At 38.1% G+C, this 22467-nt stretch overlaps 1 protein-coding gene across 1 annotated transcript in view; it reads left to right on the top strand.

Annotated features, from left to right (window-relative positions):
* The first annotated feature begins 2613 nt into the window (after nt 1-2613).
* LOC100354814 (uncharacterized) overlaps nt 2614-22467 on the top strand; it is a 279056-nt gene continuing 259202 nt past the window's right edge. Inside the window, exons 1-2 of the mRNA XM_089318019.1 lie at nt 2614-2751; nt 5801-5872. Of these exons, the coding sequence (XP_089174145.1) occupies nt 2724-2751; nt 5801-5872 (100 nt within the window). The 5' untranslated portion in view covers nt 2614-2723. The remainder of the gene's footprint in view (nt 2752-5800; nt 5873-22467) is intronic.

The following is a 22467-nucleotide window of genomic DNA, read 5'->3' as shown; positions in this document are numbered from 1 at the left end:
AGAGTTAGAGAGATCTTCCTTCAGCCAGTGCACCCCACAAATGACTGCAACAGCCATGTCTGCCAGGCTGAAGCCGGGAATCAGGAACTCCATCTTGCCTCTCACAAGGGAGACAGTGTCCCAAGTACTTATCCATCTTCCATTGCCTTCCCAAGCATAGTAGCAGGAAGCTGGGTTGGAAGCAGAGCAGCATTCTGATATGGGATGCTAGTGTCACAGAGGAGGCTTAACCTGTTGTGCCACAAAGCCAACCCAGACTTTTTGTTAATTTTTATATACAGGATAAAGTATGAATTAAAGTTATTTTTATTACAAAAATTATTTTTTTCTGTATTGTATATGCCTTCTGAGTTATAAAATTTACTAGGTATACATGTTTTTCAAGAAAACATTGTAGTTTTATCAAGTAGTTATAGTTTGAAAATTTCATTGATAGTTTCAAGAAAACAATATAATTAACTGAAAGCAGTTTAATTTCTTTTTAAAGCCATTTTTAATCTTTTCTAAATGATCAAGATAAGTTCTTGCTTTAAATGTTGAAATCTATGCTTAACATGAAGTTGGTCCTCTGTATATAAAATCAAACTAAAAATGAACCATAATGAAGAAGGGGATGGGAGAGGGAGAGGGAAGTGGGATGGGAGTCGGGGTAGAGGGTGAGTATGGAGGAAAAAACCACTATATTCCTAAAGTTGTAGCTATGAAAAATGCATTCATTAAATAAAAACTTTAAAAAAAGTTCTTTTCTTTGTTACAAAGAACTGTTAGGAATAAGTCTATCCATATGCATTTTAATTGTAATAATTTGTTTATTTATAGTTTAGTTGTAAAACATTTTGCTCTAGATTAGGATATCTAAAGATATCTAGATATGTGCTTTTGTTTCAAATATAGAACTTATAATTGGTCCACATGAATATAACTAATGCCAAACAACAAATTATTTATAATATGTATTTGAGAACATTTGATATGAGTAGAATGCAGAAGGGTATGAAAAAAGGTATATAAAATATGAGAGAAAAATAAATGGGAGATAATGGTATATATAAAGATGTATAACAATATAGGAAGTAAGACTAAGGAATAGAACCAAAGAGGCAGAAAGAGGATGATTAGCTGTGACAAAAGAAAATACAGAGGTCAAGAAATCAGCTTGTAAAAGCGAAAGTGGATTGTCTGTCCAAAGAAATGTTTAAGGGAGAAGTCTTCTCTTTCTTGCCCTACTTGCCCTTATTTCCTCATTTAGCCAAAAGAAAGTGATCTTGTGTGTCAGAACTCTGGGATGGTTGGAAGAAGTAGAATAGTCTCAACTCAGAGTCTCAACACTTGCATCTGAAACCTGCTGGAAAGAACTAGTTTCCTGAGGAAATTAGATGTGCAGATGGAGAGAACTAGGTGGCTTGTGGGAGAATATGATTTTTTCAATAAGCTAATTCTATAACTCTCTTAGGTACCAGTCCTTTGCCTCTTCTTCAGCATTTTTAATACTCTCTTTGATAAAGTAGAGATCATGACCTAAATAGTGATGTGGAGTATATATTGTGATTTGTCTAACTCATTAGTAAAGCAGTTGGAGATATGGTTGTAATCTTCAGTACCCTGTTTAGAGGAGAAAACTGGAAGTTAAAACTAGGGAAAATACATAATGCATGAAAGAATATAAAACATTTTTAGTTTCTTCACAGACAATATCTTCTATCTATTTTCTATAACCTTGAAAACCCTTCAGTATAAACTCCATCTACAAATTTTGTTGACAGTTGACTTTTGTGTATAGGTGTCTTTTAGTTTAAAAAGAAAGGATTAGGTTTTAACTTTTGGATTAAAAATTTAGACATAACATATTCATAAAGACTTAACACTCCTGCACTTTTTTGAGAGACTTTTAATAGAATGAAAGTTTGAAGAATGAGCAAAAAAAAGAATAGAATAGCAAAATATATAAGCAGAAGATAATTTAGAACTAATATTTATTTTTTAATAGAAGATTTATTTATTTGAAAGGCAGAATTCCAGAGAGAGAAAGGGAGAGACAGGGAGAGAGAGAGCAAGAGCGAGTGAGTGAGCGAGAGAGAGATCTTCCATCCTCTGGTTCATTCCCCAGATGGCCACAAGAGCTAGAGCTGGTCCCATCCAAAGCTAGGAACCAGGAGCTTTATCCAGATCTCCCATGTGGGTACAAGGGAAGATTAATATTATTCATTACTTGAAATTTCTGCAGTTCCATATAGACAGAATTCATCCTTGAATTATTTTCCAGTGATATAAAATTAAATATTTTCTTAGGTGATGCAGTAATGGCTATACTTTATTTTTTTAAAAAATTGGTCATCTTATTTAGTTAAATTTTTTTTAAAAACTTAAGTTTTTGATAATGAAACTAAAATAACTGATCATCTAAGGGGAATAATTGGAATATAGATTTTTGGCTAATTTTAATAATTTAAGAATCAAAGATAGTATTAATTTAAATATATATACATATCTACATATGTTTGGACTTCAGTCTATAATTTTAGATATGTTATTATTCAGAAGTTTAGAAGGTAGAAAATCATTTCCAAACAGTACTAAGTATCTTAAAGAATCTCCATTTGTTTTCAGGTATAAACACTGCCCTCAAAAATGTCAACTTGATAAATGATGACAGAATTCCAGTTAATGACTTGAAAGATGCTTTTGAAGACCTCAATATCTCTTTAAAGCCTGAAGAACATCAGATGTTAGAGAAAACACTTGATGTTGATGGTATTTATAATCACTCTATAAGTTAATTTTTAAAATTTTTAAAGTCAATTTTTGTAATTTTCCCACTTGCCTTTCCTATCTTCCATTCATCACTCCCCAGGAAATGTTCTCATTATTTATCTCAATGGCAAAAACACTAACAGAACAGTTCTACTGAGATAATGTTTATGTTGTTAAAGAAATCTTTTATATATATATTTAAAGATTTTATTTATTTATATATGAGGTAGAGTTACAGACAGTGAGAGGGAGAGACAGAGAAAGGTCTTCCGTCCGTTGGTTCACTCCCCAGTTGGCCGCAACAACCCGAGCTGCGCCAATCCAAAGCCAGGAGCTAGGTGCCTCTTCCCAGTCTCCCACGTGGGTTCAGGGGCCCAAGGACTTGGACCATCTTCTATTGCTTTCCCAGGCCATAGCAGAGAGCTGGATGGGAAGAGGAGCCGCCGGGACTAGAACCAGTACCCATAGGGGATTAACCTACGGCCCCTAATAAAGAAATCTTTTAACAAGATTGTAAGATAAAAATTTAAAATGTTTTATAGAATCATATATCCTGTGTTGATTTCATCGGGATATATTTGTTTGCTTTGAGCACCTATGATGTAAATTAGGGACGGTGGAGTGATTTCTGAGAAGTTTGTTCTGAAGTGAACTGCTGTTATATAGGAAGAGAGTAAGGGAGGAGTTTCTATTCACTGCCTGAAATATTTATGACACAAGGTAGATTAAGTGTGAATCCTCAGAGTTTCCAGAGAAAAGAATATGTAATTTTCAAATTTTGGTGGTTATTGTGTGTGCTTTTTGACTACTTCCAAATCAACTCCCAGAAGTATTTTCTTTTTTATGCTACTAAATGTTTGGCATTGCTTGATTAGTCATATTGATTGGAGCCACTGTATGACACGGCTCCGGGGGTACGCTGTTGTCATCTGTGTGAACAACACTCCTGTTGGTGTCATGCAGTACCTGGTCTGCATTTCTATATGTGGCAGACCTGATTTTGACATACAACAATATGTCAAATGTTATGTAACATGTGATATAGTCAAAGAAATGTATTTATATTTAGCAAACATTCAATCTAACTGGCAACATGAGATACAGACAACAGAAAGGTATAAAACAATACAGGAGGTAAAAGTTCATTGAATTCAATGTTATGTGGCAACTCTGAGTAATTCCCAGAGAAACAGTGATGATATTGAGCTATGTAAGAGTTCAGAGGAGAGCTGTTTCATTTACTCAGCAAAAATTTGTTGAGTATCTAATGCTTGGTAGGCACTAAATGTATAAAGATAAAAGATCATTTTTCAAGAGCTTACAGTCTTTTGAGATAACAAGCAATGAAGGAGATGACATTGAAGTTGAGTTTTGAAATAGAAGTAACAGTTAGCCAAGAATCAGAGATGCCGGTGTGTGCCCTGGAAGGAGTTAGGAGTGAATACTAAGTATATGCTAAGTGTAGAAGGAGGAAGTTAATGGAGAAGTCAAGGAAATTCCAGTAGTTCAGAATATCTGCACCAGGACCAAGGACCAAGGCATGTATGTGTATTTCTCTGTAAGCTCCACAGAGTTACAGACAGGGGTGTGGGGGAGAGGGAGGGAGGAGAGAGAGAGGAGAGAGAGAGAAATTTTCCATCTTCTGGCACATTCTCTAAGTAGCAGAAACCCCGCCAGGGTTGGGCTGGCTGGAGGCAGGAGCCAGGAGCTTCTTCTGAGTCTTCCATATGGTGCAGGGACCCAAGTACTTGGGCCATCTCCCAGTGCTTTTCCAGGCCATGAGCAGAAAGCTGGATTGGAAGTGGAGTAGCTGGTACTCAAACTGGCACCCATTTGGGATGCTGGCATCACAGGCTTCTGTTTAACCTGCTACACCACAATGTCAGTCCCACATAGTGCATTTTTATGTGAATCAAAGTTTGATTAGCATGGAGCATGATAGAGAAGGAAAAATGAGGTGGTAATATAGTCAAGGGAAGATCAATGAGAGTTTTTATTTGTTTCTGAATAAAAGGATTTGAACTTTGTCTTGAAGTCTCTGAAGAATTATCAAAGAATTCATTTGAAGAATTTGAAGTTGAAGAATGGCATGATTAATTTTGTATTTTATAATAGGTATTATGCTAAGGATTAAAGGAGGGTGAGTTTAGAAACAAGGAAAACATGTAATAATCCTGGCTAAAAATTATGTGTTGAACTAAGGCATTGACTCTTGGGATAGAAAGAGGGGAACACATATGAGACTGAAGAAGTCAAAGTTCATCATTGTTTGATTAAGTCAGCAAAGGAAGAGAAAGAGGAATTGAGGATGAGTAAGAGTATCTGACCTGGAAGACTTCTTACATGGTGATACCTTTTAATATGATGTTGAACCCAGGAGGCAAATCAGGTTTTAGTCGAGGGATGATGTCTTCAGATTTTTTTTTTTTTTTTGACAGACAGAGTGGACAGTGAGAGAGCGACAGAGAGAAAGGTCTTCCTTTGCTGTTGGTTCACCCTCCAATGGCCGCTGTGGCTGGCGCACCACACTGATCCGTAGCCAGGAGCCAGGTGCTTCTCCTGGTCTCCCATGCTGGTGCAAGCCCAAGTACTTGGGCCATCCTTCACTGCCCTCCCGGGCCATAGCAGAGAGCTGGCCTGGAAGAGCGGTAACCGGGACAGAATCCGGCGCCCTGACTGTGACTAGAACCTGGGGTGCCGGCGCCACACGTGGAGGATTAGCCTAGTGAGCTGCGGGGCCGGCCAGATGCTTTGTTTTTAATATGGTTGTGGACAGGATTGAAAATGTACAGTAGACAGTAGTGTAGGGTAGAAATAGAAGCTTGGAAGTCATAAGCACACAGTTTATGGTTCAAGAAAATCCTGGGAACATTTGAAGATTACAATGAGAAGAGAACCAAGAGAACACGGGCTGAACAGAGTAGAGAACACAAAACTGTACAGAGTAGAAAAATCATAAGATGCTTTAAGGAGGTAGTAAGTAAACCTATTTAGCTTAACAGATTCAAGAAATTGTTAATTTATCTTTGTACTATTTTTCTCTTTACAGAAAAAGGATATATTTCCCTAAAAACTGCACTTTTAGCACTGAAGAACAATAAGCGTTTAGAAGATTTTAGAGGTGAGGATAATGGGAAGTTTCATTCATATTTAGAATATAGGCTACACTATGATTGTTTAAAATAATGGGCCACTTGGATAAAAGTATGCTAACATGCATTTGTATAGTGTTTGATGTTTTACCAAGAACTTTAAGTTTTGCGAAACAAGCATTATATTCGCAGGACAAGAGATTTTAAAACTGTATTATAATTTAATGGTTTGGTTTAAAAATGATTTTATGCTGTAACTTACAAAATTTTGTGTGCGTGGTGCAGGGGTAGATGGAAAGATAAATCATTTACATAAAATATAACCTACAGGGTCTAATGAATGGTGTATATTTATTATTGTATGAGTTAAGGTGGGGAGGTAGAGGAGAGGGAGAGGGAAAGGAGAGGCAGAGGAGAGGGAGAGGGAGAACACAGGGAGAGGAGAGGAGAGGAGAGGAGAGGAGAGGAGAGGAGAGGAGAGGAGAGGAGAGGAGAGGAGAAGAGAGGAGAGGAGAGGAGAGGGAGAGAGAGAAGACAGGGAGAGGATAGAAGAGAGGGAGAGGGAGAAGACAAGGAGAGGAGAGGAGAGGGAGAGGAGAGGAGAGGAGAGGGAGAGGAGAGAAAAGGGAGGAGAGAGGGAGAGGAAGGGAGAGGAGAGGAGAAGGAGGAGAGAGGGAAAGGAGAGGGAGACAAGAGGAGAGGGAGAGGAGAAGAGGAAAGGAGAGGGAGATGGGGAGAGGAGAGAAGAGAGAGGAGAGGGAGGAGAGAGGGAGAAGAGGAGAGGGAAAGGGAGAGAAGAGGAGAGGGAAAGGGAGAGGAGAGGAGGGGAAAGGAGAGGAGAGGGAGGAGAGAAGGAGAGGAGAGGGAGAGAGGAAATCTTGCATCCGCTGGTTTGTTCCACAAATACATGAAACAGCCAGAGATGGATCATGCTGAAGCCATTAGCTGGAACTCCATCTGGGTCTCTCACATGGGTAGCAGGAATCCAATTTCTTGGATTGTCTGCTTCCTCTTAGGGGCATTAGTGGAAGCTGGGTCAGAAGTAGAGATGGAACTGCATCCCAGGGGCTCTGATACGGGATTCAGGCATCCCAAGTAGGGACTTAACCTGTTACATCGTAACTCCTTTCTGATTTTATATATTTAGGTATTCTCTCCTTAGTTAATCTAATTTTGCTTATCTTTTCAAAGAGGGACTCTTCATTTTGTTGATTTTTTAAACTTTCCATTTCATTTGTTACTGCCTTGAGTTTTATCTTTTATTTCCTTCAAATTTTAGATTTGGTTTGTTCCTGGTTTTCCATTTCTTTGAGGAAATAGATATAATATAGTGATAAGCTATTTATTGATATTTTATGCTTTTTTGATGCAGATATTGATTGCTATGACCTTCCTTCTTAGTACTGGTTTTTCTGTATCTCATTGGTTTTGGTATGTTATATTTCTATATTTATTAATTTCAGAAAAAATTTAAATTTTCTTCTTAATTTCTTTGTTGATCTGATGATTTTTCAGGAATAAATTATTTAATTGTTATGTATATATGTGATTCCAAAGTTTTTCTTATTACTGATTTCTAGGTCTATTGCATGTGGTCAGAAAAGATACTTAATTTGATTCATATTTCTAAAAATTTGTTTAGATTTGTGTGTATGTGTATGCTGCAGTCGTTGGATGGAATGTTCTGTAGATATCTGCCTGTTAGTTTCAGTTTATCTAGGGTGCAGCTTAACTCTGCTATATCTTTGCTGATTTCTGTCTACGTGATCTGTCCATTTCTGAATGTGAGGTGTTAACAGTCATACTATGATTGTATTGAGTCTATTTCTCCCTTTAGGGTTATTAATATTTGCTTTATGTATCCAGGTGCTCCAGTATTGAGTTTATCTATTTATCTATCTATCTATCTATCTATCTTTATACATGCACATACACAATAGTAATATCCCTTGCTTGATTGAATGTTTCATCATAATGTAATAACCACCCTTGTCTCTTTTTACTGATTTTGATCTAGAATCTATTTTCTATGATATAAATATGGCTGCTCTTGCTTTCTCTGGGGTTTCATTTGCTTGGAATATCCTACCGCTTCCTTCACTTTAAGTCTGTGAATGTCCTTAGATGTGAAGTAAACTTGTAAGCAGCATAAAGTTTGGTCTTTTTAAAAAAAGATTTATTTTTTCACTCAGTTTTTTTAAACATAAGGTATATTTTTATTTTTATTTATTTATTTACTTATCAAAAGCAAAAAGACCCTAGTTTAGTGTGAATATAGACAATGGCCATAAACAATAATTGAAATGAAAAATGACCATTTCACCCATATACACTAAATTTTTAAGTAATCACAGATCATTAAAACTATAGTAGTATAACTCTTCATTGGTTTCACAAAGGTATAAAACAAGGTTTTACAAAACAATATTTATAGCAATACTGACACAGACATTTCTTCTTTTGCTGTTTGTTCGTTTAAATTTGAGCTTCCTCATATAAGGGAGCGCTTGTGGTATTTGTCTTTTTGGGTTCAGCTATTTCACTCAACATGATGTCCTCCAATTGCATCCATTTTGCTGCAAATGATAGAATTTCATTATTTTTTTATAGCTGAATAATATTCCATTGTATATACATTTTCTTTACCCATTGATCTGATTATGGACACCTTTGATATGTCCAAATTTTGGCTGTTGTGAACAGTTACTATGAACATGTTGGTACAGGTACCACATTGACATACTGTGTTCAAGTCTTTTGGGTATATACCAGTAGTGGGATTGCTGGGTCTTATGGCAAGTCTCTTTCTAATTTTTTTTAAAGATTTATTTATTTGAAATACAGAGTTAGAGAGAGAGAGGTAGAGACAGAGAGAGAGGTCTTCCATCTGCTGGTTCGCTTCCTAGATGGCCGCAATGGCTGGAGTTGTGCCGATTTGAAGCCAGGAACCAGGACCCAGGAGCTTCTTCTGGGTCTCCCACACGGGTGCAGGGTCCCAAGGACTTGGGCCATCTTCTACTGCTATCCCAGGCCATAGAAGAGAGCTGGATTGGAAGAGGAGCAGCCGGAACTAGAACCGGCACCCATATGGGATGCCAACGCTTCAGGCCATGGCTTTAACCCAATGCACCACAGCGCTGGCCCCCTTTCTAGTTCTCAAAGAAATCTTCACACTTTTTCCACAGAGGCTGCACTAAATAAGTATTCCCCTTTGTCAACATCCTCCTCTGCATTTGTTACTCTCTGTTTTGGATTTTAGCCATTCTTACAGGTGTGAGGTGATATCTCACTGTGATTTTGATTTGCATTTCCCTGTTGGCTAGTGATTTTGAGCATTTTTTCACATATTTGTTGGCCAGTTGTATTTCTTCTTTGCAGAACTGTCTTTGAAATCTTTTGCCCATTTCTCAACTGGATTGATTATTTTTTTGTTGTTGAGTTTTTAAAGTTGCTGATATATTCAGGATATTAATCCTTTGTCAGATAGTTGGCTTGAAAATATCTCAAAAATCCAAGAATTCTTCCTCTAAACCAGTATCTTGGAGTGTTTCCCTTTTGTTTTCTTTTAGTACTTTCGTAATCTCAGGTCTTAAATTTAAGTCTTGGTCCATCTTGAGAGTGTTTTTTGTATATGGTGAGAAGTATGGATCTGATTTCATTCTTCTATATATATAAATCCAATTTTTCCAGCACCATTTATTGAAGAGACTATTCTTACTCAGCTGTATGGTCTGAGCACTTTCGTCAAAAATCCATATATATGTGGATTAATTTCTGGGCTCTCTATTCTGTTCCATTCATGTATGAAATGGTTTTTATGCAAGTACCATGCTTTTTTTTTTAAGATTTATTTATTTATTTGAGAGATAAAGTTACAGACAGAGAGAGGGAGAGACAAAGGTCTTCCATCCACTGGTTCACTCCCAAAATGGCCCCAATGACCAGAGACGAGCTGATCTGAAGCCAGGAGCCAGGAGCTTCTTCTGGGTCTCCCACAGGGGTGCAGGGGCCCAAGCACTTGGGCCATCTTTCACTGCTTTCCTAGGTCATAGCAGATAGCTGGATTGGAAGAGCAGCAGCCTGGACACTTATATGAGATGCTGGCACTGAAGGCAGAGACTTAGCCTACTATGCCACAGTTCCGACCCCCATGCTGTTTTAATGACTATAGCATTGTAGTACGCTTTGAAGTCAGGTATTTGATGCCTCTGGCCTGCTTTCTCTTGTTCAGGAGGACTTTGGCTATTCTGGTCTTTTGTGATTCCATATGAATTTTAGGGTTGCTTTTTCTAATTCTGCAAAGAAAGTCATTGGTATTTTGATAGGAATTACATTGAATCTGTAGATTGCTTTAGATAGTATAGACATTTTAATGATATTCTCTGATCAATGAGCAAGGAATATCTTTCTAATTTTTTGTGTCCTTGATGATTTCTTTCATCAATGTTTGTTAATTTTCATTGTAGAGATCTTTTACTTCTTTCATTAAATTTATTCCTAAATTTTTTATTTTTTGATGGCTATTGTGAATGGGATTTCTTTCTTGATTTCTCTTTCTGTGAGTTCATCATTAGCATACAAAAAAGCTACTGTTTTTTCTTTTGTTTGTTTTATAACCTGCAACTTTACTGAATTGGTTTATCAATTCGAACAGGTTTTTGGTGGAGTGTTTGGGTTTTTCCATGTGCAATATCATGTCAACTACAAACATGGATAATTTGACTTCCTCTTTTCCATTTTTGACACCCTTTATTTCTTTCTCCTCCCTAACTGCTCTTGCTAAAATTTCCAGTACTATATTTAATGAGAGTGACAAAAGTGGACATCGTTGTCCTAGATCTGTTGGGAAATCCTTTCAGCTTTTCTCCATTTAGTTTGATATTGGCTGTTGGTTTGTCATATATAGTCATTGCAATTTTGAAGAACGTACCTTTATCTAATTTGTGGAGGGTTTTTTCATGAAGGGGTGTTGAATCTTACTAAATACTTTCTCTGCATCTATTGAGATGACCATGTGGTTTTCATTCTTCATTCTATTTATATGATTATGATATTTATTGATTTGTGAATGTTGAACCACCCCTGCCTTTCTGGGATAAATCCCACTTGCTCATGATGTATGATCTTTTTTATGTGATTTTGTATTCAATTTGCTAGTATTTTGTTGAGAATCTTTGTGTCTGTGTTCATTAAAGATATAGGTCTTTGGTTTTCTTTTTGTGTCATGTTATTTTTGGTATCAAAGTAATGCTGATCTCATGAAATGATTTTGGCAAAGTTGCATCCTGTTCAATATTTTTGAATAGTTTGAAGAGTGTTAGAGTTACTTCCTCTTTGAATGTTTTATATAATTCAGTAATAAAGCCATCAGGTCCTGGACTTTTCATTGATGGAAGTCTTTTGATTACTGCTTTGATCTCTTTGCTTGTTATGATTCTGTTTAGATTGTCTGTATGTTCTTTTTTATTTTTTAATTTGCTCTTTTAAAATTTGTTTTTACCCTTATAAAATAGAAAAATCAACACAAAAGACATTTGATTTAGGCAGCTGCTATTTTGTTTTTTAATCTACCTAATCATTTTATAGGTAAAGGTAGAACAATTTTATTATTGATACTGTCCTTTTATTGCATTTGTAGCTTTATGAAAAAGAGTGATAAAGCCAAACTTAATATTTAATCAACCAAAACAATAAAGCACCTAAGATTATAAGATCTTTAGTTAAAATCAAATCAAGTTGGCTGGCGCCGTGGCTCACTAGGCTAATCCTCCGCCTTGCGGCGGCGCCGGCACACCAGGTTCTAGTCCCGGTCGGGACGCCAGATTCTGTCCCGGTTGCCCCTCTTCCAGGCCAGCTCTCTGCTCTGGCCAGGGAGTACAGTGGAGGATGGCCCAAGTCCTTGGGCCCTGCACCCCATGGGAGACCAGGATAAGTACCTGGCTCCTGCCATCGGATCAGCGCGGTGCGCTGGCCACAGCGCGCCGGCCGCGGTGGCCATTGGAGGGTGAACCAATGGCAAAGGAAGACCTTTCTCTCTGTCTCTCTCTCTCTCTCACTGTCCACTCTGCCTGTCAAATAAATAAATAAATAAATAAAATAAAATCAAGTAAGTAAAGAATGAAAAACAACTCTTACCTACTCCCTACTCATACTTGGGAGTATGCCTAAGGCCTGACTATCCAGAGAATTACAGGTTGACTTTCCTAGGTTCCTCCTACCAGTGTGATGCAGTGGAGCTCAGATTATGGTGTAGTTCGGGACTTTCAGAAGAACTTGTTAAAATGCGAATCTGTGGCCCATCACAGTCCCTTCTGAGATAGAATCTCAGCAGATGGGAAGCTGTCATCTGTATGTTGATTTTTGCAAGTGGTTCTGATGCATCCCACGTCTCATTCTGGTGTAGATAATTATTTTAGGACATCCCTGCAGGTCTGAAACCTTCTTCCCCTTTCCCTAGATGTGAAGAAGTGAGATTATGGTTGAATAACACTGGATAGTTTAGGATCTCCAAACAGAATACATCCTTGGTTCCTAAAAAAATGAAATGTTGATAAAGTAGCCACAGGTGCTCATTGCTATAGACGCCAAAAATTTATGAAATCCTGCCATCTTCTTGATCACTGAAAAGGAAGGGCATTTTTGGTATATATAAATATAGGTCAAAATATACATTCACAATGACTTTGAGGCTTTAAATATCCTGTCTCCAATGAGGATACTATCTTCCATTCATAAGAAAAAAATTTCTCTGACAAGACTGATGTTTGGACAGAGATCCTACTCTGTCCTTAATGTGCTGTGCATTGAGATTTAATGCTATAACGAGTACTCAAACAATATATTTCACTTTGTGTTTCTATGGGGGTGCAAACTGTTGAAATCTTTACTTAATGCATACTAAACTGATCTTCTGTAAAAAAAAAAAGAAATTATCAACTCCCAACTTGACTCTCACTGGGATTAAACATGACAATAGGTCTGATCTGATTTCATCATCATTTTAAAAAAATCATCTATTATTTTTCACTTTATGTTTCTGTGTGGGAGCAAACTGTTGAAATCCTTACTTAATGTATACTAAGCTGATCTTCTGTATATTAAGATAATCGAAAATGAATCTTGATGTGAATGGAAGGGGAGAGGGAGTGGGAAAGGGGAGGGTTGTGGGTGGGAGGGACGGTATGGGGGGGAAGCCATTGTAATCCATAAGTCGTACTTTGGAAATTTATATTCATTAAATAAAAGGTAAAACAAAAACAAAAACAAAAACAAAAACAAAAAAAAAAACAAAAAAAACCTGATGTTTGTGTTTTCACTTTTCTCAACACTTTCAGAGTCCACATTGCTGAGATTAAAAATCTTAGATTGTTTACAAATATATGTTTGAGTTAAACTAGTTTGCAAGTTCTTTCTTAAATTTAAGGTAAACAGGGCCGGCGTCGCGGCTCGCTAGGCTAATCCTCTGCCTGCGGCGCCGGCACCCCGGGTTCTAGTCCTGGTTGGGGCGCCGGATTCTGTCCCGGTTGCTCCTCTTCCAGGCCAGCTCTCTGCTGTGGCCCGGGAGGGCAGTGGAGGATGGCCCAAGTGCTTGGGCCCTGCACTCACATGGGAGACCAGGATAAGCACCTGGCTCCTGGCTCCTGGCTCCTGGCTTCAGATCAGCGTGATGCACCGGCCACAGCGCACCGGCTGTGGAGGCCATTGGAGGGTGAACCAACGGCAAAGGAAGACCTTTCTCTCTGTCTGTCTCTCTCTCTTTCTCACTGTCCACTCTGCCTGTCAAAAAATAAAAATAAAAAAAATAAAAAAATTTAAGGTAAACAAATTTCATGTAATTCATATATACAGATTTAGGAGCATAGTGATACTTTCCACCCTATATTCCTTCCCACCCATGCTCCCACCCTTCTTCCTCCTTCCATTCTTATTCCCTCTCTTAATATTTACAATGATCTACTTTCAGTCTACTTTATACTCATAAGATTAACCTTACACTAAATAGTTCAACAAATAGTAAGAAGAAAAAAGTTATTATTCCTCAACAGTAAAGACAAGGGCTGTAAACAATCATTGAATCTCAAAATGTGAATTTCACTCTTATACATTACATTTTTGGTGTTCTATTGTTTAGCATACATCAGGAAAAATATATGGTATTTGTTTTTCTGGGACAGGCTTATTTCATTAAGTATAATGGTTTCTAGTTGCATCCATATTGTTGCAAAAGACAGGATTTCATCTTTTTTTGTTACTGAGTAGTATTCATAGTGTATATATACCACAGTTTCTTTATCTAGTCGTAAGTTGATGGACATTTGGCTCAATTCCGTATCTTAGCTATTGTGAACTAAGCTGCAATGAACATGGGGGTACAGATAATTCTTCTATATGCTGATTTCATTTTGTTTGGGTAAATTCCCAGGAGTAGAATTGCTGGATCATATAGTAGATCTGTTTTCAGATCTGAGGTACTTCCATACTGTCTTCCACAATGGCTGCTCCAGTTTACATTCTCACCAACAGTGGATTAGGGTATCTTTTCCCCCACATCCTTGTCAGCATTTGTTGTTTGTTGATTTCTATATGAGAGCCATTCTAATTGGGGTAAGGTGATACCTCATGTGGTGTTTTTTTTTTTTTTTTAAGATTTATTTATTTGAAAGAGTTACACAGAGAGAGAAGAGGGAGAGGAAGAGGGAGAGAGAGAGGAAGAGAGAGAGAGAGAGAGAGAGGTCTTTCATCTACTGGTTCACTCCCCAGTTGGCTACAATGGCTAGAGTTGTGCCAATCTGAAGCCAGGAGCCAGAAGCTTCCTCCAGGTGTCCCACGTGGGCGCAGGGGCCCAAGGACATGAGCCATCTTCCACTGCTTTCTCAGGCCATAGCAGAGAGCTCAATGGAAGTGGAGCAGCCAGGACTCAAACCAGTGCCCATATGGGATGCCAGCACTGCAGGCAGTGGCTTTACCCACTACGCCACAGTGCTGGTCCCCTCATGTGGTTTTGATTTGCATTTCTCTGATGGCTAGTGATCCTGAGCATTTTTTCATGTGTCTATTGGCCATTTGAATTTCCTCTTTTTGAAAATGCCTCTTCAAGGGTTTTTTTTTTCCCACTTCTAAACTGTATTATTTGTTTTGTTGTTGAATTTCAAGCTCTTTATAGATTTTGGATATTAACCCTTTATCAGTTGCATAGTTTGCAAATATTTTCTCCTATTCTGTCAGTGGCCTCTTCACTTTGCTGAGTGTCTCTTTTGTATTGCAGGAGCTTCTCAGCTTATTATAATCCTATTTGTCTATTTGGCTTTGGCTTTGATTGCCTGTGATTCTGGAGTCTTTTCCAAGAAGTCTTTGCCTATGCCAATGTCTTACAGAATTTCCCCAATGTTCTCCTCCAGTAATTAGATGGCATAAGGTAATAGATTTACATCCTTGATCTATTTTGAATTTTTTTTTGTATAAGGTAAAGGTAGGTAGGGTGCATGTGGAAATCCAATTTTCTCAGAAACATTTATTGAAGAAACTGTCCTTTCTCTAAGGATTTATTTTAGCGCCTTTGTCAAAGATTAGTTGGTTGTAGATATTTGGATTGATTTCTGGAGTTTCTATTCTGTTCCATTAGTCTAAATGTCTATTACTATTTTTGTGCCAGTACCAACCTGTTTCGTTGACAATTGCCCTGTAGTATGTCTTGAAATCAGGTATTGTGATGCCTCCAGCTTTGCTTTTGTTGTATAAGGTTGCTTTACCTATTCAGGGTCTCTTGTAATTCCATATGAATTTTAGCATCACTTTTTCTAGATATGAAAAGAATATCATTGGTATTTTGCTTGGGATTGCATTGAATCTATAAATTACTTTTGGTAATATGGACATTTTAATGATATTAATTCCTCCAATCCATGAACATGAAAGAGTCTTCCATTTTTGTGTCTTCTATTTCTTTCTTTAATGTTTTTTTTTTTAATTTTCATCATAGAGATCTTTCACCTTGAACATTGTTTTTAAGTTTTCTAATTTCTTCTCCGTCTTTTGGTCTGACTGAGATATTTTCAAATGTTTCTCTTCTAGCTCATATATTCTTTCTTTTCACCAAGTCTGATTTTAAGGCCATCCACCGTATTTTTTATTTGATATATCGAATTCTTCATTTTTTATTAAAGATTTTTATTTATTTATTTAAGAGGTAGAGTTACAGACAGTGAGAGGGAGAGACAGATAGAAAGGTCTTCCGTCTGCTGGTTCACTCCCCAAATGGCTGCAACTGCCAGAGATGCACCAATCCGAAGCCAGGAGCTTCTTTCAGGTCTCCCACTTGGGCCATCTTCTACTGCTTTCCCAGGCCATAACAGAGAGCTGGATAGGAAGAGGAGCAGCCAGGACTAGAACCAGCACCCATATGGGATACTGGCACCGCAGGCAGAAGATTAACCTACTGTGCCACAGTGCTGGCCCAAATTCTTCATTTCTAATATTTAAATTTCATGGAAATTTTTCCTCCATGTCATGTATGGATTTCTTTAACCCATGAATTTACTTTTCATTTATTCTGAGCAATGAGTAATCCAATGATTAATCTTCTGAATTCTGTTTCAGACATTTCAACAATCTCTTCATCTTCACATCCTAATATTGACTGTTGAGTTCCTTTGGGGGAATCATGTTGTTCTCCTTCTTGTTTATTGAATTTCTCTGTTTATTTTTAGGCATTTGTGAAAATACTTGTTAGTTTTCTCATATGATAGATTTTATCTTTGAACTATGCCTCTGTGGCTCAGAGGAATATCTGCTCTTTCAGTGAATGCCCAGAGGCATGTGCTGGGTGTAGCCAGGGAGCTCCGGTCAGTGCTCCAGGATGAGGTGAAGGGAGTATCCAAGGTGACACCCAAATTGGGAGTGGTAGATCTCTATTGCCAGCAAAGGGGAGGGTATGATCACCTCATTAGTATAATCACACCCTCACCTCCCCTCCTCCAAGGTGTTAGCCCACAGTGGGTGCATTACTCAGCTGCACAAAGGATCTGTGCAGTGCTCATTGTGAGATCAGATTCCATTGTAATGACCCACCCCAGGAAATCAGGGAGCTCTGAGCCTCTGACACAGGACACACTGATTTCCCAGAGACCACCCAGCTACACCCTGTGCCCTATCCTGTGGTCACAGAGTTCCCACAGTCTCAGCATACGAGGCTGTTACAGTCTTGAGATGTGGTTGATCTGCTCTGCCTCGTTAACCTGTCCTATGAAGAGTTCAGAGATGTTCCCAGAGCCAGCTGCCTATGAGTGCTCCACCTTGGCAGTTTGAGTCCTGGAGCTTTTGATATGCTGAGAGGCTGGGGGCGTCTCACAGTCCTGTATGGGTGCTCAGCCTCTTGTTAACTCTCCCAGCCAGACTCAAAATCAGTGGGGCGTGCAGATTTTTCCCTCTGGTAAAATTCCCAGATCATGTGCACTCACAAGAGTAGCCTCCGCTATTACTGATGTCAAAATGGTACCCTCTCCTTACTGGTTGCCAGGTGTCCTTGTGGGATTATGGGGGAAAAGAAACATGCTTTTATTTGCTGGGTTATGTGGGTACCCTGCTCCCTATTAGGGCTCCAGGCTGGACTCAAAGACAGTGTGGTCTGTGAGGCTCTCCCTCCCGCAATAGCACCAGTGGCAGGAGCTGCTGGAGTCTGCTCTTCTCACCTTGCTCTCCACAGCTCCCATTTCCTCTTTTTCTGGGCTGCGGGGAAAATGTGTGATGTCCAAGCTCATTGCTGCATGTCTGCACTTTCCTTGCAGATCTATGGCGTCCCTCTTCCATCTATAGCATTCCACTGCAGATTTCTCTACAATTATCCCCTGGGAATATACTTCCTCCACTTCTTTTCTGCTATTTTCGCTTCATTTAAAGTCTTTTACCTATTCAGCCATCTTGGCTCCCCTCCCTGTCTATATGTTCTTGATTTAATCTTGGTAGGTTATATGAATCCAGGAATCTATCCATTTCGTTGAAGTTTTCCAGTTTATTAGCATATAGTTCTTCTTAGTAGTTTCTTATGATCCTTTGTATTTCAGTGGTGTTGGTTGTAATGTCTTCTTTTTCATCTCTGGTTTCATTTATTTGAGTATTTTCTCTTTTTTCTTTGTTATTCTGGCTAGAGGTTTATCTATTTTGTTTATTTTCTCAAAAGACCAACTTTTGTTAATCTTTTGTATTTTTTTAGTTTTAATTTCATTTGTTTCTGCTCTCATCCTTATTATTTCTCATCTCCTGCTGAATTTGTGTTTGGTTTGTTCTTGTTTTTCTAAATCTTCAAGATGCATTCTTAGATCTTTAATTTGAAACATTTTTCTCTTTTTTTAATGTAAGTTAATGCTATAAACTTCCCTTTTAATACTGTTTTTGCTGCATCCTACAGGTTTTGATATGTTTTGTTTTCATTTTCATTTGTTTCAAGAAAATTTTTGATTTCCTTTTTAAATTCTTCAATGATCCATTGATCATTCAGTAGCATGTTATTTAATTTCCAAGTATTTATGAATATCCTATTGTTCTTGTTGATTTCTAGTTTTATTACTTTATGGCCTGAGAAGATACATGGTATGATTTCAGTCTTTTTAAATTTACCGAGACTTGATATGTGACCTAATATGTGGTCTATCCTAGAAAATGTTCCAAGTGCTGATGAGCAGAATGTATATTCTGTAGCTGTTGGTTAAAATGTCCTGTACATGTTGTTGGATCCCTTTGTTCAGTAGTATGTTTCAACCCCAATGAATCCTTAAAAAAATTGTTTTTAGAGGAAAGGTTTATTATTGGGTGGGGGAAGCCTGACAGGTTGAGGAGAGAGGGTAAGAGGATAGAGAGAGAAAGAGAACTTAAGAGAGTATGTGTTCATGTTAAACCTTTGCTGGCAGGGGGCAGGTAGGGAAGTAGGAGCAGTGAATCCCATTAGGATGGGGGTGGAGCTGACAATCAGTGGTTGGGCCATGGGGCTTAGGCCCAATGTATCTTTATTGTCTGTCTTCTCACTCAGTGTTTTTAATTGGAAAATTAGCCCACTTACATTCAAGGTAATGTGAGATAATGTCTTACTACTGCCATTTTGATATTTGTTTTCTAGTTTTATTGTAGTTCATTTTTTTTCGTTCTCCTTCACTTGTAGTGTTTCTTTGTGGTTAAATGTGTTTCTGGAGTAGTGTGTTTTGATTCTCTCTTATTGGTTTTTGTAAGTCTATTATAGATCTAGCTTTTTGCTTACTAGGAGGCTTACCAAAACATTTTTGAATATAAGAAGCTATTTGAAATGGTAACAACTGATCATTTATTATTATTATTATTTTTTTTTTAACTTTTATTTAATGAATATACGTTTCCAAAGTACGAATAATGGATTACTATGGCTTCCCCCCCATACCGTCCCTCCCACCCACAACCCTCCCCTTTCCCACTCCCTCTCCCCTTCCATTCACATCAAGATTCATTTTCGATTATCTTAATATACAGAAGATCAGCTTAGTATACATTAAGTAAGGATTTCAACAGTTTGCTCCCACACAGAAACATAAAGTGAAAAATAATAGATGATTTTTTTTAATGATGATGAAATCAGATCAGACCTATTGTCATGTTTAATCCCAGTGAGAGTCAAGTTGGGAGTTGATAGTTTCTATTCTTTTTTTTTTTTTTTTTTTTTTTTTTTTTTTTTTTTTTTACAGAGGATCAGTTTAGTATGCATTAAGTAAAGATTTCAACAGTTTGCACCCCCATAGAAACACAAAGTGAAATATATTATTTGAGTACTCGTTATAGCATTAAATCTCAATGCACAGCACATTAATGACAGAGATCCTACATGAGGAGTAAGTGCACAGTGACTCCTGTTGTTGACTTTACCAATTGACACTCCTGTCTATGGCATCAGTAATCTCCCTATGCTCCAGTCATGAGTTTCCAAGGCTATGGAAGCCCCTTGAGTTCTCCGACTCTTATCTTGTTTAGACAAGGTCATAGTCAAAGTGGAGGTTCTCTCCTCCCTTCAGAGAAAGGTACCTCCTTCTTTGAAGACCTGTTCTTTTCACTGAGATCTCACTCACAGAGATCTTTTGCCAGAGTGTCTTGGCTTTCCATGCCTGAAATACTCTCATGGGCTTTTCAGCCAGATCTGAATGCCTTTAGGGCTGATTCTGAGGCCAGAGTGCTATTTAGGGCATCTGCCATTCTATGAGTCTGCTGAGTATCTCACTTCCCATGTTGGATCACTCTCCCCTTTATTTATTCTATCGGTTAGTGTTAGCAGGTACTAGACTTGCTTATGTGCTCCCTTTGACTCTTAGTCCTATCATTATGATCAATTGCGAACTGAAATTGATCACTTGGACTAGTGAGATGGCATTGGTACATGCCACCTTGATGGGATTAAATTGGAGTCCCCTGGTATGTTTCTAACTCTACCATTTGGGGCAAGTCAGCTTGAGCATGTCCCAAATTATACATCTCTTCCCTCTCTTATTCCTACTCTTATGTTTAACAGGGATCACATTTCAGTTAAATTTCAACACTTAAGAATAACTGTGTATTAATTACAGAATTAAACCAGTCATATTAAGTAGAACAGACAAAAAAACTACTAAGAGGGATAATGTATTAAGTTGTTCATTAACAGTCAGGGCTATGCTGATCAAGCCACCGTTTCCCATAGTGTCCATTTCACTTCAACAAGTTTCCTTTTTGGTGTTCAGTCAGTTGTCACCGATCAGGGAGAACATATGGTATTTGTCCCTTTGGGACTGGCTTATTTCACTCAGCATGATGTGTTCCAGATTCCTCCATTTTGTTGCAAATGACTGGATTTCGTTGTTTCTTACTGCAGTATAGTATTCTAAAGAGTACATATCCCATAATTTCTTTATCCAGTCTACCGTTGATGGGCATTTAGGTTGGTTCCAGGTCTTAGCTATTGTGAATTGAGCTGCAATAAACATTAGGGTGCAGACCGCTTTTTTGTTTGCCAATTTAAATTCCTTTGGGTAAATTCCAAGGAGTGGGATGGCTGGGTCGAACGGTAGGGTTATCTTCAGGTTTCTGAGGAATCTCCAGACTGATTTGCATAGTGGCTTGACCAGTTTGCATTCCCACCAACAGTGGGTTAGTGTCCCTTTTTCCCCACATCCTCGCCAGCATCTGTTGTTGGTAGATTTCTGAATGTGAGCCATTCTAACCGGGGTGAGGTGGAACCTCATTGTGGTTTTGATTTGCATTTCCCTGATTGCTAATGACCTTGAACATTTTTTCATGTGCCTGTTGGCCATTTGGATTTCCTCTTTTGAAAAATGTCTATTGAGGTCCTTGGCCCATCTCTTAATTGGGTTGTTGGTTTTGTTTTTGTGGAGTTTCTTGATCTCTTTGTAGATTCTGGTTATTAACCCTTTATCTGTTGCATAGTTTGCAAATATTTTTTCCCATTCTGTCGGTTGTCTCTTCACTCTCCTGTTTCTTTTGCAGTACAGAAACTTCTCAATTTGATGCAATCCCAATAGTTAATTTTGGCTTTGACTGCCTGTGCCTCCCGGGTCTTTTCCAGAAACTCTTTGCCTGTGCCAATATCTTGAAGGGTTTCTCCAATGTTCTCTAGTAACTTGATGGTGTCAGGTCGTAGATTTAGGTCTTTAATCCATGTTGAGTGGATTTTTGTGTAAGGTGTAAGGTAGGGGTCTTGCTTCATGATTCTGCACGTGGAAATCCAATTTTCCCAGCACCATTTATTGAATAGACTGTCCTTGCTCAAGGAATTAGTTTTAGATCCTTGATCAAATATAAGTTGGCTGTAGATGTTTGGGTTGATTTCTGGTATTTCAATTCTGTTCCATTGGTCTATCCTTCTGTTTCTGTACCAGTACCATGCTGTTTTGATTACAACTGCCCTGTAGTATGTCCTGAAATCTGGTATTGTGATGCCTCCGGCTTTGTTTTTGTTGTACAAGATAGCTTTAGCTATTCGAGGTCTCTTGTGCCTCCATATAAATTTCAGCACCAATTTTTCCAGATCTGAGAAGAAGGTCTTCGGTATCTTGATTGGTATTGCATTGAATCTATAAATTGCTTTTGGGAGAATGGACATTTTGATGATATTGATTCTTCCAATCCATGAGCATGGAAGATTTTTCCATTTCTTGGTATCCTTTTCTATTTCTTTCTTTAAGGTTTTGTAATTTTCATCGTAGAGATCTTTAACGTCCTTGGTTAAGTTTATTCCAAGGTATTTGATTGTTTTTGTAGCTATTGTGAATGGGATTGATCTTAGAATTTCTTCCTCAGCCATGGCATTGTCTGTGTATACAAAGGCTGTTGATTTTTGTGCATTGATTTTATACCCTGCTACTTTGCCAAACTCTTCTATGAGTTCCAATAGTCTCTTGGTAGAGTTCTTTGGGTCCCCTAAATAAAGAATCATGTCATCTGCAAAGAGGGATAGTTTGAGTTCTTCCTTCCCAATTTGTATCCCTTTAATTTCTTTTTCTTGCCTAATAGCTCTGGCTAGAACCTCCAGAACTATATTGAATAGCAGTGGTGAGAGTGGGCATCCCTGTCTGGTCCCAGATCTCAGTGGAAATGCTTCCAACTTTTCCCCATTCAATAG

The sequence above is a fragment of the Oryctolagus cuniculus genome, chromosome 17 (assembly GCF_051225735.1).
Source record: "Oryctolagus cuniculus isolate XC-2025 breed Fujian yellow rabbit chromosome 17, ASM5122573v1, whole genome shotgun sequence".
Lineage (NCBI taxonomy): Eukaryota > Metazoa > Chordata > Mammalia > Lagomorpha > Leporidae > Oryctolagus > Oryctolagus cuniculus.
The sequence above is the reverse complement of the archived record's forward strand: the minus strand, read 5'-3'. Positions and strand labels throughout refer to the sequence as shown.